Below are 18,749 nucleotides of genomic sequence, written 5' to 3' on the forward strand. Positions count from 1 at the left end.
CTGATGCGTGGCAAACCAAGTTTCATTCATAGCAACTAGAAATTCCAGTGGCCTGGTCCTTGCTGGCACATGGCAGCAGGACTGGCTTGAGGGATGCTGCTGGGTGAAATGAAAGAGCTCAGCAGTTCTGCTTTGTGCTGTCCTGGCCAGAAAAATCTTTGCTGCTTGTCATCCCATCTTCCTCCACTAGAAGCCTGAGAAATGAGGCATGCTCAGGTGTTTAAAGTGGTCACAGGGCTGGCCGGGTGTGGTGGCTCACACCTGTAATCCCAGCACTTTGGGAAGCTGAAGCCAGCAGATCACTTGAGGTTAGGAGTTCGAGACCAGCCTGGCCAACATAGTGAAACCTCATCTCTACTAAAAATACAAAAAAAAAATAGCTGGGCGTGGTGTCGGGCACCTGTCATCCCAGCTACTCAGGAGGCTGAGGCAGGAGAACTGCTTGAACCCGGGAGGCGGAGGTTGCCGGGAGCCGAGATCGTGCCACTGCACTCCAGCCTGGGTGAGAGAGTGAGACTCCACTCAAAAAACAAAAAGTGCTCACAGTGTCATAATACCACCGAAGGTACTGTCCCACCTTGTCCTCCTGGTGGCTGAGCAACTTAAATCAGACCAGAATAGATGGATGCTTAACCCTTTCAATCCTGAAGGCCCATGCAGTTAGTTTCTCCTAAGATACATACCCCATGTCCAGCTTCTAAGATTACTGCTGCATTTCTTAGTTGTTGAAAATCAACCATGCCATTATTTCCACACTTTCTCTATCCTTCCTCAGGCCTGATGAGTTTTTTTCCCACTCTTTCAGGGCTCATTGTTGGGGTGATCCTGAGGTATGGTACCCCTGCTACCAGTGGCCGTGACAAATCACTCAGCTGCACTCAGGAAGACAGGGCCTTCAGTACCTTATTAGTGAATGTCAGCGGAAAGTTCTTCGAATACACTCTGAAAGGAGAAATCAGCCCTGGCAAGATCAACAGCGTAGAGCAGAATGATATGCTACGGAAGGTGAGCTGGGGACACTCAGTCATCATTGTCCTGACATGGTTGTTGATTCCCTGACTTGTCTTGACCTTGTGGAGAGAAATCCTTCCAAACTCCTGGATTACTGGTAACATTCCTGGCTCTCTGTTTTGTTAGGAAGCTTTTTGGTCCATGATGAGGAGAAGGAAGAACCAGATCTTTAACTTGAGCCTTTCAGCTAGTGACCTTCGTGGGTTTGTTAGCATCTGTAGCTGAAATGGGTCACTGATTGTGCAATGGATTTGTACGTCCCCACTCAGGTCATTTATCCAGCCACCATCTCCTCTTTGCTATGTCTCTTATCCTTCCTGTGGTTTAGGGATAATATTGCTATTTTCTTAAAATAAGATTGATTTCACCTTTAGCTTAATTTATTCAGTATTCACAAGGGTAATTCTTAGTTACTCACGGTTCTTTTGCTATATCCTATAAATATTTGAGTGCTTACTCTTATTGGTGATTGATGCCAAAGGCTTAATGAATCTTCAGGGGAAGAAGAAGATCTTGTTGTCTTAGAATTAGAGTCCAAGCATTTCATTTAATGTTGGAGTAGCAACATAGTCCACATGAAAAAGCATTATGCATCTCCTTGCACGGGTAATTTCCAGGATAAGCAAGAAATCTGTATTAATTGATGTATACTGCATTATCTTATAGACCAGGCTTCATCAGAAGGAAGCCTTCTGTATAGCAGTCTTGGGAGACCCAGGTTGTGGGGAGCCCCTTTTAATACAGCACAAGGCTAAGGTATGTGAAGGCTGACAGTGAAAGGCAGAGTGTAGCATGTGCTCCAGAAATTAAATTCTTGTTGTTTTTGGAATCTACTCTAATCCTTAAGGAAAATTATTCTCTACCTGGAGCATTAAACATGACCATCTTTTCTGTGTCCCTAATGGCAGTACTCTTTGCTCTCAACTCTTCATAAGAAAGCATGGGGTTTTCATAAACATTCTGAAATTCAGTGCAACTGAGAAAGAAACCCAATGTAAATACCACACTTAATGGCTGTTTGGAAATGGCAGCTTGAGCCCTTCATATTGGATAAGATGGGGGAAAAGGTAAATGATACCAACACATTTCCATCTTTCAGTTCATAATAGAAGAGGAAGCTGACTTTTGCTGTCTTATCTTTAGAAACCTGTTTATTTAAATCCCCTCTGTTTAAAACTTTGCTGCCCAAAGCAAAGGTGGGAGAACAAACAAGGCCAGGATGATTGTTGCTAGTTGAGGGAAAAGAGACATGTTGATTGACTGAGACAGCTGAAGAGACAGCTTGATTGATAAGGAGAGGATTGAACTGAGTGTCAGAAAACCCTTGTGCTAGTTTGTACATTATTGGGTTTGGTGGCATCCAGCAAGTTTCACTGCCTTTGGGCCCAGTGTCCTCATACTGGGTAGGTACTGTCCAAGGCTCCTTCTCATTCTGACATTCCCTGCTTTGCAGAACGCTCTTCTTTAACAAGAAGAGAGAATAGAGCATCATTTGAAAGAATCTACTTTTAGTAGGCTGATTAACACCTCCAGTTTCTAAACAAAAAGTTAATGTTTAATAACTAGAATGAAGGTTTAAAATAATTAATTGAAACACAAGCCAAGTAATTGACCAGCATGAACAAATTCTTTAAAAGGTTAGCATGTTTATAGCATGCTGAATTTTTTTCTGGATATGATAAAACTTTGCTCTCTAAAAGTTTCAGAGTAATTTGATTAATTTCCCTGTATCAAACCTATAAGAAATTTCAGTTCCTTTAAAGTTGCCCAATTTATGCTGATGTTCAGGAAGCCATTGCTGGTGACTTTGATTTAGGCTACATCAAGTGTCACAGAAGGCTGGTCACTCAAAAGAGACTTAAATTCAGCACAATTTTGTCTATAAAGGATTCTGTGAGAGGATCCAGGAAGTTAATAAAGAATCACGATGGCATCTTTTATTGCAGTTGAGCCTTTATAAAGGTGTGATGAAAATCAAGATTTTGTTTTGTTTTGTTTTGTTTGTTTTTTGAGATGGAGTCTCGCTCTGTTGCTCAGGCTGGAGTGCAGTGGCGCGATCTCAGCTCACTGCAACCTCCGCCTCCCAGGTTCAAGCGATTCTTCTGCCTCAGCCTCCCAAGTAGCTGAGATTACAGGCATCTGCCACCATGCCTAGCTAAGTTTTGTATTTTTAGTAGAAATGGAGTTTCACTGTATTAGCCAGGTTGGTCTCGAACTCCTGACCTTGTGATCTGCCCGCCTCGGCCTCCCAAAGTGCTGGGATTATAGGCATGAGCCACCACGCCTGGCCAAGATGTTTTTATGAAAAACACTAGCCAGAAGCTTTCTGTGAGTTCTCAAAATTGCATAAAACTGTTGTGTCTTACTGTGTTTTAAAACAGCACAAGCAAGATCATAAGAGCAAAAGTGTTATTGGGAGAAGAGCATGCCAGTCCATGGAAAGTCATAGCTTCTCCTCTGGGATAAGTCCATGATTTTTCACATTTATGTTGTTTGCTCTAAATATTCAAACTTTAGTCAATGGCTTCAAATATTAAGCAGATATTATAGCATGAACTGGAGTTAAATAAAAAATTGGCTTTTTTTTCTTTTTAAACTTTCAGGTAACATTCGATCCAGAAGTATTTTTCAACATTCTTCTGCCTCCAATTATTTTTCATGCTGGATACAGCTTAAAGAAGGTAAGAGGTTTTTNATGATTTTTCACATTTATGGTGTTTGCTCTAAATATTCAAACTTTAGTCAATGGCTTCAAATATTAAGCAGATATTATAGCATGAACTGGAGTTAAATAAAAAATTGGCTTTTTTTTCTTTTTAAACTTTCAGGTAACATTCGATCCAGAAGTATTTTTCAACATTCTTCTGCCTCCAATTATTTTTCATGCTGGATACAGCTTAAAGAAGGTAAGAGGTTTTTGCCAGTATTTCTGAAATCATGTGAATCTCTGTGTTAATTTACCTGCATAATTTTCTAGTTATTTTTCTTCTCCCAGATTGCTTATTACTTTGTTCTTCACCCACTCAGAGACTATAGTTGACTTCTCATCAATGATTCATTTCTGTTTTAAAATCTGGAACTCCCATACATTGTCAGTGGTAATGTAAAATGGTACAGCCACTCTGGAAAACAAGTTGGCAGTTTCTAATAAAACTAAAGTTGAAATTGCCATATGACCCACAATTTCACTCGTAGGGATTTATCTCAGAGAAATGAACACCTGTGTTCACATAAAAACCTATACATGATTGTTCATACCAACTTGTAATAGACGAACACTGGAAACAACCAAAATGTTCTATAATAGGTGAATGGTTAAACAAACTATGATATATCCATATCGTAGACTACTACTCAACAATAAAACAGAACAACCTATTGATACACCCAATGACCTTTATGGATCTCAAAGGCATTATGCCGAGTGAAAAAAAAATCCAATCTGTAAAGGTTATATACTCTATGATTTCATTTATATAGCATTGTAGAAATGACAAAATTAAAGGGTTGGAAAACAAATTAGTGGTTGCCAGTGAATAGGGATGGTGAGGGCATTGGGATGGGGGTGCTTATAAAAGGGTAGCATGAGGGACATCTTCAGGGTGATGGAACAGTTGTGTATTTTGATTGTGGTGGTAGTCATGCAAATCTACACATTTGATTAAATGACAGGGAACTGTGCACACACATAATACATATAATGCCAGTTTCTTGGTTTTGATATTGTATCATAGTTATGTAAGATGTAACCACTGGGGGAAACTGGGCAAAGGGCACATGAGACCTCTCTATACTTAATCTTTGCAACTTATGTGAATCTATAATTATTCCAAAATAAAAAGTTTTAAAGAAACTAAGTATCCTTATTACTGAGGGCCATCGTGCTAGACAGCAAGGTTAGGTCAGAGCTTCTAGTTATTTAAAATACAAAATACCAGCCTAGGCAACATAGCAAGACCATGCCTCTACAAAACGTAAAAAAATTAGCTGGGCATGGTGGTACATGCCTGTGGTCCTAGTTACTCTTGGAGGAGTCTGAGGTGGGGAGCTTGAGCCTAGGAGTTTGAGGCTGCAGTGAGCCTTGATTGTATCTCTGTACTCCAGTCTGGGCCACAGAGCAAGACCCGGTCTCTAAAAAATCAATCAATCAATCAATCAATCAATACAAATGCCAAATATCTTTGCAAATATTTATGGGTGGCTCCCTCCCTCTCCCATTGTGGTAATATTGTCTGAAAATTAAGCCTCCCCAAAGGCAGGTAACAACTGTGGAACTTGTTTCAGCTCTCTTTCTGAATGAGGACTAAAGGAAACCTTTTCAGTGAGTCTAGAGAAGAGAGATTTTGCCTGACAATAAAACTCAGCAACATCCTTAGGATCTACAAAATGCCCCTGAAACTGATAAACTCTAGCTAGATCAGTTGAGAAAAAAGGAGGAAAGAAACAAATTACCTGTATTAGGAATAAAGGAAGGGACTTTACTACAGACTCTGCAGATATCAAAAGGATAAGGGAATACTATGAACAATTTTTGTGCCAATAAGTTTGACAACATCCTGATGAGATCTTGCCATGAAAACAACTCAAAAAAAGAAAATAAATAAATCTGGCAACCCAGGTGAAATGGACAAATTCCTTGAAAGACGTAAATTATCAACCTGAGAAGAGATGGAAAGCTTGAACAGACCTATATTAAAGAAATTGAGTTCATAATGAAAAACCTTTCCAGACACCCATATGGCTTTACTGGTGAATTATATCAAGCATTTATGGAATAAATAATACCAATCTTATACAAATTCTTTCACAAAATAGAAAAGGGAATACTTCCCAATTCATTTTATGAGAGGATGCCGGCCCATCAGGCTGGGTTTTCTATCAAAGTCACTCTGCACTTTTCAGATGGTTTTAAACAATTTCCAACCAACATAAATATAGTTTACAGAACATTTGGTAGGCATTAAGAACAGATATTCTTTATTTCTGCTTTTACATCCATTCTTTCTAATCTTCAGAGAAACTCTGTAAGAAGGTGATGGTGATTGAAGATTAGTTCACACTGCTTCTGCCCCAGCGTTCCGACTCATTGATAAACAGACACAAAGAGTTAACTTGTGATTAAATGATTAATTTATGATCCAAAGTCCCTGGTAGATGCATGTTGGAGTATGTCACTTAACCTTTAGTAATGGGGCTTCTTACACCCTACCTCATGAATTGAGGACGGGTACCCTTTAGCCAGGTTGGTCACAGTTACACTTAAGGAGGCTGAAATGGAGAGATCCTAGAAATTGTTGGGCCTGCCAAAAGCTGCCTCTTTTGCTCACAGCATGGAGGCTAAAGGAGCAAGAACAATTCCCCACCTTGCACAACAACGTCAAGATTACAAGTCAGGGTCAAACTCACTTCCTCTTTCAGAGATCAAGTGACCCCTTCTTACTGCATAACCTTCAGGGCAGGAGGGGAAGGGGGAGAGAAATGGAACATAAGTTCCATCTCCATAATAGGTGCTTGAGGAGCGGAGGCTGTGTGTTTCTGCACACCAGCCCAGTGTGTTTGTGTGCTCACATGTAGAGTGTCCTGCGTTTTACTGATGATGAATCTCAGCTCAGAATGATTAATGATGTATATGAGGTTACATAGATAGTGTGGGACTGAGTCAAGGTGACTCAGTCTGTCTGACTCCAGGGCCCAGAGTTGTTCTTTTGTGCCTTATTGCCTCTGGATTTAGGTTTTCTGTACAAAAAAAGACCATATCGTTTACCTGACTACTCTGGGTTGCCAGGGTCATCTGAATTTGTATGTCATTTCTGACATGTAATAGATGGGAGATGGTTATTGTGGGTATAAATTACGTTATTTTTTACATAAGTGGATAATTTGGGAACTCTTCTTCAGATCAAATGGGTGATGAGTAATTTGATATTTTACATAACTAATCTTAATGTATAATCAGTCATAGTTGTTTTAAAATGAAACCAAATCATGGGTTGTGAAAGCCACTCTGATGGTTGAAAGACATTTTAGTTTTGCGGAACCTTCCCTTTATCAGCACCATTTTCTCAAAAGAAAACAACTCACAGGCTTTGCCAGTTCCCAATCAATTTGTTTTGAAATACTAGCCTGAGTGGGAAAAAAAACCCACGAATTCTCTGCTCTCACACTATGGTAACCAACACAGAAGACTTCTGTGATTAAATGTGGGAGGGATTTCTCCCTACCAGCAAACAGGCAATCAGTTCTGCAGCAGACACCAGCTGGGTGTCCTCCAGTTCAGTTCTGACACTATCTACCTGGAGATACTGCCAGACCCCACGGAAGGCTGAGTCCCACAATACTGCCCCCCGCCTCATCTCAGACACCTGTCACAAGTCTGGAACTTCTGACTGCCTGGCTTCAAGTTGGGGTTCCCATGACCCCCTCTTTCATTACATTGCTATAGTGGCTCACAGAACTCAGGGAAACACTCATATTTACCAGTTTATTATAAAAGATATTACAAAGGATACAAATTAAGAGATGCATAAGGCAAAGTGTAGAGAAAGGGGCATGGAGCTTCCATGCCCTCCCAGGGCACCACCATCCAGGAACCTCCATGTATTCAGCTATTTGGAAGCTCTTGGAACCCCATCCTCTTGAACTTTTTATGGAGGTTTCATTGCATAGCCATGATTGACAATCATGTAGAAAAGTGATTGGATAAAAGGGGCGTGATCTAATGCTGACAGACTGAGTGGGGAAACCCAGCAAGGCCTATGTGTTCAGATTCTTCTTGGCCTTTCTGTGTGGCATAGCTTCCTCCCCAGTATGGGGCAGGATCCCTTCTGAAATGAGGGTCTTATGGCCTACTTCAAAAAGGCAGGAGAAAATTAGAGTATATTTTTAGTTTCTATGGTCTGCCTTGGGACAGAAAAGGAGCAGATGAAAGGAGGGCAAGAGAAGGTCAGAGAGATTCTATTTTTTTTGCTACCTGCTTCTGAGGCCTAAAGTGCCCAACATTACAACAAAAGACTGTAACAAGAGCTATGGGAGCTTATGAGCCAGGAACTGTAGATGAAAACCAATACATACACATCATAATATCACAGCTAGTCTTTCAGGTTATCAACTATTAGTTTAGTCTCTTTCCTTTTTAAATTGCCCCTATATAGGCACCTAAATAGTTGGTCCTTAATATGGTTACCATCTCTGATGAAACCTGTTGTCAGTGAAATGTGTAATAAATATTTCACCATTTAACGGATGGTATATACACAGATAACATTCAGACCCTCTGACCTATGCGCATCATATAGCTATCATGCAGACCCGGGCCTTCTGACTTGAAAAAAGTTCTCATTGGAATTAGCTTTGATTTTGTGCTACCACTCCTGGTTTGCTTAGAGGGCTTTGGCAGGGAAATAATTCACCCATAGAAGCCATTATTGGTGGACTCCCCCACCAAACACACACACACACAGATACACACACACACACACACACACACACACACACTCACTCTCTTTCTCTCTCTGTCTTTCTCTCTCTCTCCTTCTGTCTCTCTCTCTTCTTCACTCTCACACACATATACAATAACATGTTAAAACTTGCCAGTGAGGAATGGGAGGGGCTTAGAATGGTACAGCCAGAAATTGGGATGTCAGGTATATTTTCACCAAAGCAAAACTTCTCATCCTGGCCTGTCTTGGGCTTATATTTTTGAAGACTTTGCCAGGGCATGCCATCATCTCCTTTTGTCTCTTCTTGTCATTTTATAATTGAGGAGGAAAAGTAAGGGAGATTCTGAACTAATCATGGCTGTATTGTAACCAAATAAGGGTAGGATGAAAGATCTAGGATTTTACTGGATACCTCCTGTCCTTTCTTTCCCAAAGAGAAGTGGGAATCGAAGAACTGGGTAGCAGGGCAGCTTGCACAGTGAGAGCACGATGCTTTGGGGTCGGGAGACCACCTTTCCAGTCTGGGCCTTGGTTTGGTGGACATGTGACTTGAAGCAGCTTACATCATGCCTTTGAACCTTGGGTTCTCTCATATAAGATGGTCCAAATAATACCTTCCAGATAGATCATTGTGAGAATTGGATGGGCTAATATATGTGAAAACACTTTGTGAACTATGAAGTATACATTTAAGTACTAGGCATAATACACAAATAGGTAGTATAGCTTTTCGAAATACAGTTAAGTTTCAGCTCGCATCAGCAGATACGAACGGGAGATGGGTAATTGTGTGTGTGTGTGTGATTTTAGAATATATTATGAAAGTATTTTTGGCTACAGATTTACATTCCTAATTTTTTGCTTTGGCTAATGTCATGAATATGAATTTATCTAATTTATATTCAGAGTTACCATGGGAATATCTACCCAAAGGAAAGCTGAGTGGCAAGGAAAAGCACATCTGGGATTGAAATTTGTTCTTGGATACCTCACAAGTGTCATTCATCTGGTGCCTTGTTCTTGGTGCACTCCTGGCCCTCCCTGATTGAAGCCGTTTCTGGAGCTTTTAAAGAGAAGCAGACTCACAGCTGTTGATTTTTTTGAAATATATATTTTTCAAAACATTGATGTATAAATGCATTTGATTAAAAACAAAAAGGCGGTTATTTAAGGGGCAAACATAATGTGTCCATCTTATGTACAGGCAGCACCCTCATTCGGTGCCTGTCAGCATGGCAAGCCCTTGAAGGATTCTCTCCTGAGCAGGTGGCTTAGGGGCAGCAGGCATTCCTTAACACCTTCTTCACTGACTCAGATAGGGGCAAGCACTCGGAAGGCCCTGTGTCTGGGATGCACACCAGAGGACACCTGCAGCCCTTTGTCTGGTCATGCTTCGTGGTGGCTGCCTGATCTTGTCTGGGTTCTTCTTCCTGCACCCTGTCTTTTTCTGATATTGCTCAGGTGACATGCTGGGGTTCTTCTGCCTTTAAAAAAAATTTAGGTAAAGTGTTCCTGGCCCTTGTTTGATCAGGGTGTTGGGAGGTTTTGTCTGTTTGTGTTAAATAGTTCTGATTGTCAAATGAGAATGGCTTATGCCTTGAGGAGGCAGAACTGTGTCTTAGGATCCCAGGAACAGGCAGAATTTCCTCCGTTGGAATATCCCACAGGCCTAATGACTTGTAAGAAGTAAATCCTTCAAAGACAACATGGTAAAACAAGTAAATCTGTGTGTGTGTGTGTGTGTGTGTGTGTGTGTGTTTGCATTTTTAAGGTAACCAGTGAATGTGCAGAAGCATTGAAAGGATTGTAGTTTTGCCACCTCTTTCTGAATAATTTCTACATGTGATATTGATGTGTGTTTCTTTTTGTATAAACTTGGCCATCTTAAATGGAACTGTTTCTCATTTCTCCACATCCATCTCTATTGTCCCTCTTTCCCAGGCTTCAGACATTAATCTAGATGAATATAAGGAGACGCTTCAGGTTCCATGAGCAGATATTTAGGACTCTGTTTTCTGACATCAAATTAAGCAGAAAGCTTATGACATAGCACTTTCACACTTTATTTGTTTTAAACTTCTATCTGTGATGATATTCTGACGTACCACCAGAACTGGAAGTGATGTGCTGAATCACTGAGTAAAATGGTTTGGGTTAAATCTATAAAAATGATTGGTCTACTCACACACACACGTGCACAACATATACACACGCTTACTGTAATTTAATGTAATCATCCAGAGCAGTTTTGTCTGGAAATTTACTAAGTCCTTGCTTACTTGCTCACTACCTGGCCGTATAGAAGATAACTTAAAACCATGATGTCTAAGGTTAAATAGCACCATATAGGAGTAACTTCAGTTGTTACTTGATGTAATGGAAACAGTAAGTAGAGTTCCACTTTTTAGAGACTTTTAATGTGTTTCTTAAGCTCATTGTTGAAAATCACGATGTTATTCCTGGGTTTTGTTTGTTTGTTTTATTCAGAGACACTTTTTCAGAAATCTCGGGTCTATACTGGCCTATGCCTTCTTGGGGACTGCTGTTTCATGCTTCATTATTGGGTAAGTGAACCTTTGTATTATAACCAAATTAGCACACGTTCCATAGGGATGAGGTCCATTTGGGTCCACAGAGTTCAGTATTTTGATATTTTTGATGGGAGTCAGGATCGAGAGTTACACTGTTCAGTATGGTAGCTATTAGCCACATGTGGCTATTTAAATTAAGATCAATTTACATGAAATAAAATTATACCCAACACCTAGATCTTGGTTTCTATTATCATTCTTTGATAAAAAGAGCCAGAGCCCCTTGCAGAAATGGCTAATTCTAGGGCCGGGGCAGGAAATATACAAGATGAAAAGGGAGTATCTTATAATGCCAGAAAGTAAGGAAGTGCTCAGAAAACCGACAGGCAAAAGAATGTGGGGGATGTCAAAGGGACACAAGAGCCAACCTGAAAGCCCCTGTAATGGTCAAAGCCCCCCCAGCCAATGGCTGAAGAACAATAAAACAAATAACATTGTATTAGATTATCCCCAAGAGCATTAAGTAAATATCCCTGAGTCCATATGGATATAAATAAGCGATTGGATGGATAAATAAATGGGGGAGAAGAGACAAATCTCCTGTGCGAAGAATTCCAAATACTTCATGTAGATACATCCCCCTCAAGGAGGTAGAGCTCAGTCCCCTCCCACTCCCTCTTTGAGTGTGGGCTGTGCATAGTGACTTCTTTCTGAAGAGTACAGTACAGAAAGCAGGAAAAAAGAGTAGCTTTACAGTGGAGAAGCCTGACAAATACTACTTCAACCAGGTGATCAAGGTCAACAACAGCAGTGGTAAGTCACGTTGATAGTATGTACCTTGATATTTGTGATGAGAAGGATACTCTAACTCTCTGGTCATTCACTTAAAACCACATTACCTCAGTATAACCATGAGAAAAAAAACACAGCAGTGGTAAGTCACGTTGATAGTATGTACCTTGATATTTGTGATGAGAAGGATACTCTAACTCTCTGGTCATTCACTTAAAACCACATTACCTCAGTATAACCATGAGAAAAAAAATCAGACAAATCCTAGTCGAAGGATATTCTACAAAATATCTGACCAGTACTCCTTAAATCTGCCAAGGTCATCAAAAATGAGCAAAGTCTGGCCAGGCGCGGTGGCTCACGCCTGTAATCCCAGCACTTTGGGAGGCTGAGGCAGGTGGATCACAAGGTCAGGAGATCGAGACCATCCTGGCTAACACGGTGAAACCCTGTCTCTACTAAAATACACACACACACAAAATTAGCTGGGCGTGGTGGCGGGCGCCTGTAGTCCCAGCTACTCAGGAGACTGAGGCAGGAGAATGGCGTGAACCTGGGAGGTGGAGCTTGCAGTGAACTGAGATCGCACCACTGCCCTCCAGCCTGGGTGACAGAGTGAGACTCCATCTCAAAAAAAAAAAAAAAAAAAAAGTCTAAGAACACTGGATGCAATTAAATATTCAAGTTCTGTAAGTTTCAATTTTATTTGAGCCTGAAAAATACAGAACCGAGAGAAGGTTGTTTGCTTGTCTTTATGTTTTGATGTGCCTGATCATTCATAGAGTTTAGTCAGTTGACAGAAAAATCCCACCTTGAAATTCTCTTTTAATTATTATCTCTTTTACAGCTCAAGATACCTGCCTCCTTTGGTGACTACTACCCCTCACTCCACACGGGCACACACAAACACACATGCGCAGAGAACAAATATATCTCCAATACTCTTTATCAAAAATATAGAGTAAATAAAAGATCAAAATATGAAGAATGTACCTGCCGGAAATGAGTGTTTTTTTTTCTCTCTCCTGAATTTCCAAAAGAAACTGCTAATTAATTGTGAAGAATGTGATTGCAATAAAAGTGAATATTAAGTGGGGGTGGGGTGGGGGCAGGGAATGAAGACCAACTAAACCACAGTACCTGGTGAGGGTGAACTTTGGGGCCTCTCTGGGTGGCTGCCCAGTACCCTTTGAAGTGCATGGATGCATAGGTGCCTGGAGCTCAGCTAGAATGCCAGATCCATTCTTTCCTCTCTCTCCCTCCTTATTGCAGAGACAGAGGCAAGGACAAAAATCGTTGCAGTTCTCGTATTATGAACCAGGACGTTTATTGGTGATTTCTCTATAATTTGCAGGGAGAAACAGAATATGATCTAAGAACATTGGATTCAACTAAATATTCAAGCTTTAGGGTTAATAAACTTGAAAAGATTTTATGTAAGAATAATGATAGCTTTATCTTTATTGCACAGTACACAGGTTTTTAAAAAATAAAATACTATCGAGCCTAATTTCTTAGCCTATACTTCAGGATCAAGAGTCTTTCCAATGTCTGGGGCAAACTACTTGCTGAGTGCTGGTAAAGGAGTCTACTGCATCCCAAGACACACTGGGAGTGCTGGTGAAGTTGAAGAGCGAAAGGTGCGAGGAATGGAGTTTTCTCTTTCGATTAACAGCTGCTTAAGCAGCCATCTAGAGAAAGCTTTTACAGAAAAATTCAGGTCAACCTATACCAGGTCAACTTCTATGCCTTGAAGAATAAGAAAACAGCATTCCCATTCAGCACATAATACAATGCTCTTCACACAGAAATAAATCAATAAATGCTGTTGACTGGTGTCTGACTTTACTTAATGTCTACCCTTTTCGTGCCTCAAACTGCTTTGACAGTATTCATTCACTGAGTTTTTGAGTAACCCTCTCTAACACACAAAATATCTCCCCTTCCTCATAATTACACAAGCAAGGCAAAGGAGTTAGGAGACTGGGTTCTTTCTAGGCCTCCACCCATCACGAACATTGGCAGTCATACCACCTTTATCTTGCCACAATTTATTCCCTGTGAAACAATGTATTTGAAACAAGCAACTTCGAAAGTTAAGATTTCTCCCAGTTCCAAAATTAAATCTTGAGCGCTGATGACAATGCTGCTGCAATAAATGCAATATCTCTCTGCAATGTTATTGCAGTACCATAATCATTATTATCATCACCAAGTCCAATGTTGACTGTGCTTAGCACTTTACATGTATGATGAGCTCACTTAATCCTCACCCGAGGCATAGGAAGTAGTTGCTATTACTATCTGCATTTCACAGATGAGGAAACAGGCAGAGAGAAGCTCAGTAACTTGCTGGAGGTCACACAGCTGTTAGTGATGGGTTACTGTCCATTCAGTTAGATTTCAAACTCTTCAAGTTATGTTTTCTCCTTTTAATATTATCCTGCAGTCCCACTTTCAACATGCACACACATGTACACACATACAGACATGCATATGCACACACCACACTACACAGCCTTACCCCTGGGTGATCCTTGGTATATTTCAGGTACTTGAACCCATAAAACCCTAAAACTAAAATCAAACCCAATCTATTAATTAATAAGAACAGTGAATGAAATCAGCCACAATATCAATTTATCCTAATATATAACNTTTTTTTGTATTTTAGTAGAGGCGGGTTTCGCCGTGTTAGCCAAGATGGTCTCAATCTCCTGACTTTGTGATCCGCCCGCCTCAGCCTCCCAAAGTGCTGGGATTACAGGTGTGAGCCACCATGCCCAGCCTATCTTAACAGTTTCTAAGTGTATAGTTCAGTAGCGTTAAGTATACCCACGTCATTGTGAAACCAATCCCCAGAACTTTTTCATCTTGCAAAACTGAAATACTGTACCCATTAAACAACAACTCCCCAGTCCCCCTTCCCTGCAGCCCCTGGCAGCTATCTTTGACTTTCTGTCTCTATGAACTTGACTACTGTAGAAATTTCATACAAGTGAAATCATACAGTATTTGTCCTTTTGTGACTGGCTTATTTCACTTAGCATAATGTCCTCAAAGTTCATCCATGTTATAGCATTTGTCATAATTTCCTAACCTTTAAGGCTGAATAATATTCCGTTGTATCTGTGTAGCATGTTTTGTTGTTGTTGTTGTTGTTGTTTTGTTTTGGTTTGGTTTTTGAGATGGAGTTTTGCTCTTGTTGACCAGGGTGGAGTGCAATGGCATGATCTTGGTTCACTGTAACCTCCGCCTCCCAGGTTCAAGCGATTCTCCTGCCTCAGCCTCCCGAGTAGCTGGAATTACAGGCATGCACCACCACGCCCAGCTAATTTTTTTGTAATTTTAGTAGAGACAGGGTTTCTCCATGTTGGTCAGGCTGGTGTCAAACTCCCAACCTCAAGTGATCCACCCGCCTCGGCCTCCCAAAGTGCTGGGATTACAGGCATGAACCACCACACCTGGCTATATAACATGTTTTGCCTTTCATCTTAGAATGACTAATTTGGTCATAAGTTTTACACTTAGATTTTCTTCTTTCTCAGTGTTGCCCTTTTGCCTTCTTTTATGTAACATATCATTTGGTTTAAATAATACCTTTTCTTAGTAGAAACACACATGATTATCTGTAGTGAATGTAATTTAATTTGTAAACTCCTTTTGTGCAGCATTCCTAGAGGACTGTGCGCTGTGACATGGTTTTTATTCATCAATCCCTTGCCCTGTATTTTTCAAGTGTTGGTTGAACCAATTCTTACAAGTGAATTATTACACCCTCCCTTGCAGCTCAAAAACAAACAAAAAAGTTATCCTTTCCAAGTTGGAACCTATAATTTGATCAGTTTGCATAAAGTAGTTACAGCTATTCTCTTCCTTAGTGTCAGCTATTGAGAGTACACCTTAGGGAAAGAAGTTCTGGAGAATGAGCTGCTCCTGTCCTCACGGTAGAGATGGAAAGGTCTGTTCAATGTCTTCAATGCCCTCTAATATTCTGAACAGTGTTAACCTTAAAGATACTAAGATATCCCACTTGACCATGCCTCTTGGGGGTCCTCTCCATCAGTGCTATCTTATAGATCTTTCTGTGAAGATAGAGATGGTCTATAATCTGCGAGTCCATTGTGGTAACCAGTAGCCACATGTGGCTTTTGAGCACTTGAAATGTAGGGTAATGCAATTGGGGGACTGATTTTAACTTTTATTTAATGTTAAGTAATTTAAATGTATATAGCCACATGTGGCTAATGGTTACCACATCAGACAGCATAGCTCTAGACAGTTGTGTGGTTCTGAAGAATCTCAATGTTCAAAAAAAAAAAAAAAAAAAAAAAAAAAAAAAAAAAAAAAAACTTGACCTCTCTTACACTCATATTTTATTACAAACATCCTGAGTAAATTAGTATTGAAGACTTGGCTGTCGAGGCACTCTGGTTTGTGAAAAGGTGGGATTTGGAGTCACAGGCCTTGGGTTGAGTTCTAGCCCTACCAATCACTGATCGGGTAGCCTGGACACATATTATCCCCTGACATCAGTTTCCTCATCTATAAAGTAGAAATGATGGCACCTATTTCCTAAGGCTATTGTGAAGATGAAATGAAACAACACGTGTAAGGTATAGAGTGTACCATCTCTAAATTATGCTGGTCTGTGTCCACATCTGACTCAGACAGAGATTTCTCAGTTTTCCTTATGTTTAAAAAATAAATAAATAACAGATCATCTCTTAACCCAAGCATGTTTCCAAAGAGAACTCTGAAAATCAGTTTTATTATTTTAATCCTGTGCTGTCTGTGACTGTCTCCAGATGTGTGTCTATGGAGAAATAGATCTTCATAAGTCTGAGAAAGGTGTTTAGTCTGTCTGAAAATGTGTTTCTAAGTATACTCATCTATAATTTTATTACTAACGTCTTACTAGTACCACTAACAAGTAAAGGGAAGTTAGTTTAACATAAAGATTGTTGATATTGTTTCCTGAGCTATCAGTGTTACTTCATTTAATTGGATAGAGAGGCTTACTTTTCTGGATTATCTTTGTAATTGTTTACTTCCCTTTAATGTGTCTATGCTATGGTAGAAAATAATGGAAGGCATTACCATGCTACTCCATTTTCACTTGGCCTATGAAGATTGGCATAGTAAGGGTTTTATAGAAATGGAAGTTGTAGAAAATTGAAAGTTTAAACTTATTAAACATCAGGACATTAACTGCTTTTTAAATAGAAATCTTCCTGAAATGTAGAATGTTTTGCAAATTACAAGTATTTTACCAGCCTCCTAGAAATCTGTTGTTTGAAAACTTGGGTCATAAAAGAGATAAAACTTAAGTTCAGAGTTAAGCCTCACAAGACCAGATTGACTTCTAGTGTCTGCTGCATCAAACAAAATTCTGATATTGGCAGCCTGGGCAACATAGAACTTCATTGCCACAAAAAAATTTAAAAAATTAGCTGGCCGTGGTGGTGATTGCCTATAGTTCTAGCTGCTCGGGGCTGAGGCAAGACAATTGCTTAAGCCCAGAAGTTTGAGGCTGCAGTGAGCTGTGATCGCACTACTGCACTCCAGCCTGGGTGACAGAGCAAGACCCTGTCTTTAAAAAATGAAACAAAAAACTTTATAGTATTAGGATACAGAGTCATATTGACTGATATCAAGGAATAAGAATCCTTGTCCCTGATTACTGTACTTGGCTTGAGACATGAGTCTTTGGTCTTCTGGTCAAAGTTGACACAATGTGTGTGGGATAGTGTAGGCTGTACTGTGACAGGGAGCCTTCTCCACTCTGTGGTCATGTGTCATGGCTGCCATGTGCCATCTTTGTGGGCTTTTGTTTTAGACAGATCCACAATTAAAGGAAAAAAACACATTTCCACCCCATGGTGCCTTCCTAGGAAGCCACCAGAGAACACATGCCACTGCACTCCAGCCTAGGCAACAGAGACTCTGTCTAAAAGAAAAGAAAAGAAAATAGAAACCTGTGAGTCAGGCTGATTGACTCAAGGAGTGCAAAGGTGATGAGTTAAAATTGGGGAAATGACATCATGATGGTTCACAGGAAGGACATGCAATTTCCTTTTTTATTATTAATTTTTTTTGTGTGGTAAAATGCCTGACATAAAATTTACTATCTTAACAATTTCTTTTTTTTTTTTTCTTTTGAGATGGAGTCTTGCTCTGTCGCCCAGGCTAGAGTGCATCCTCTGGGACTTGGTTCAAATATGCCACCTGCCTAGTCACTTTTCTAGACTCCATTTTCTGTTCCCTCAGCTCTTTGAGTTAGGTCTGTTTTGTGCATGTCAGTGCTTGCCACTTTGTACTGAGTGCTCACAAGGGCTAAGTGCCCTTGAGTACACGGATGAAGTGTCCATGAAAAGTTAGCTGAATGAACACATTTAGGTCCTTGAGTTTTCCCTTCTTCATATATCTGCCTTTCTTTTGTTTTCCCACTGCCTGTACCCAGTGATCTTCAGTTAGTTAATTGTGATTTCTCAGTCTGTGTCCAGTTGGAAACAGCTATGACCCTGATTTCAAGGGTCCTGCTGTAGGGAGGAGGGCAGTTTGTTTCATCTCTCCCATCAGAAACCACTTAGCCAGTCTGTCATCCCCATCCCATCGTCTTCCCGTTGTCAGCACCCACATCCCTCTTTGTGGTCAGGCACAGACTTGCTCAGGAGGGGCACAGAAGGGTTCCTGACCTGTTTTGTGAGATAATGAGCAGGGAGAATGAGAAGTTGAAACTTAGATCAATGCTATGTAAGCATTTATTGTTATTATTATTAATTATGCTTTTAGGCCAGGTGTGCTATGCATCTGTGGTCCCATCTACTTGGGAGGCTGAGGTAGCGGGGATTGCTTAAGCCCGGGAGTTCCAGGCTACAGTGAACTATAATCACACCACCGTACTCCAGCCTGGGCAACAGAGCAAGACCCTGTCTCAAAAAAAAATAAAATAAAAATAAAATTTTTAAAAAAT

The 18,749-nt window shown here is 40.3% G+C and overlaps 1 protein-coding gene across 1 annotated transcript in view; it reads left to right on the forward strand.

Annotated features, from left to right (window-relative positions):
* The first annotated feature begins 780 nt into the window (after window positions 1-780).
* Window positions 781-18,749, forward strand: part of LOC108521714 (sodium/hydrogen exchanger 7-like) — a 69,006-nt gene continuing 51,037 nt past the window's right edge. Inside the window, exons 1-4 of the mRNA XM_017861680.1 lie at window positions 781-1,005; window positions 3,615-3,692; window positions 10,938-11,014; window positions 13,046-13,080. Of these exons, the coding sequence (XP_017717169.1) occupies window positions 781-1,005; window positions 3,615-3,692; window positions 10,938-11,014; window positions 13,046-13,080 (415 nt within the window). The remainder of the gene's footprint in view (window positions 1,006-3,614; window positions 3,693-10,937; window positions 11,015-13,045; window positions 13,081-18,749) is intronic.

Source organism: Rhinopithecus bieti, unplaced genomic scaffold (genome assembly GCF_001698545.2).
Source record: "Rhinopithecus bieti isolate Rb0 unplaced genomic scaffold, ASM169854v2 scaffold_62304, whole genome shotgun sequence".
Lineage (NCBI taxonomy): Eukaryota > Metazoa > Chordata > Mammalia > Primates > Cercopithecidae > Rhinopithecus > Rhinopithecus bieti.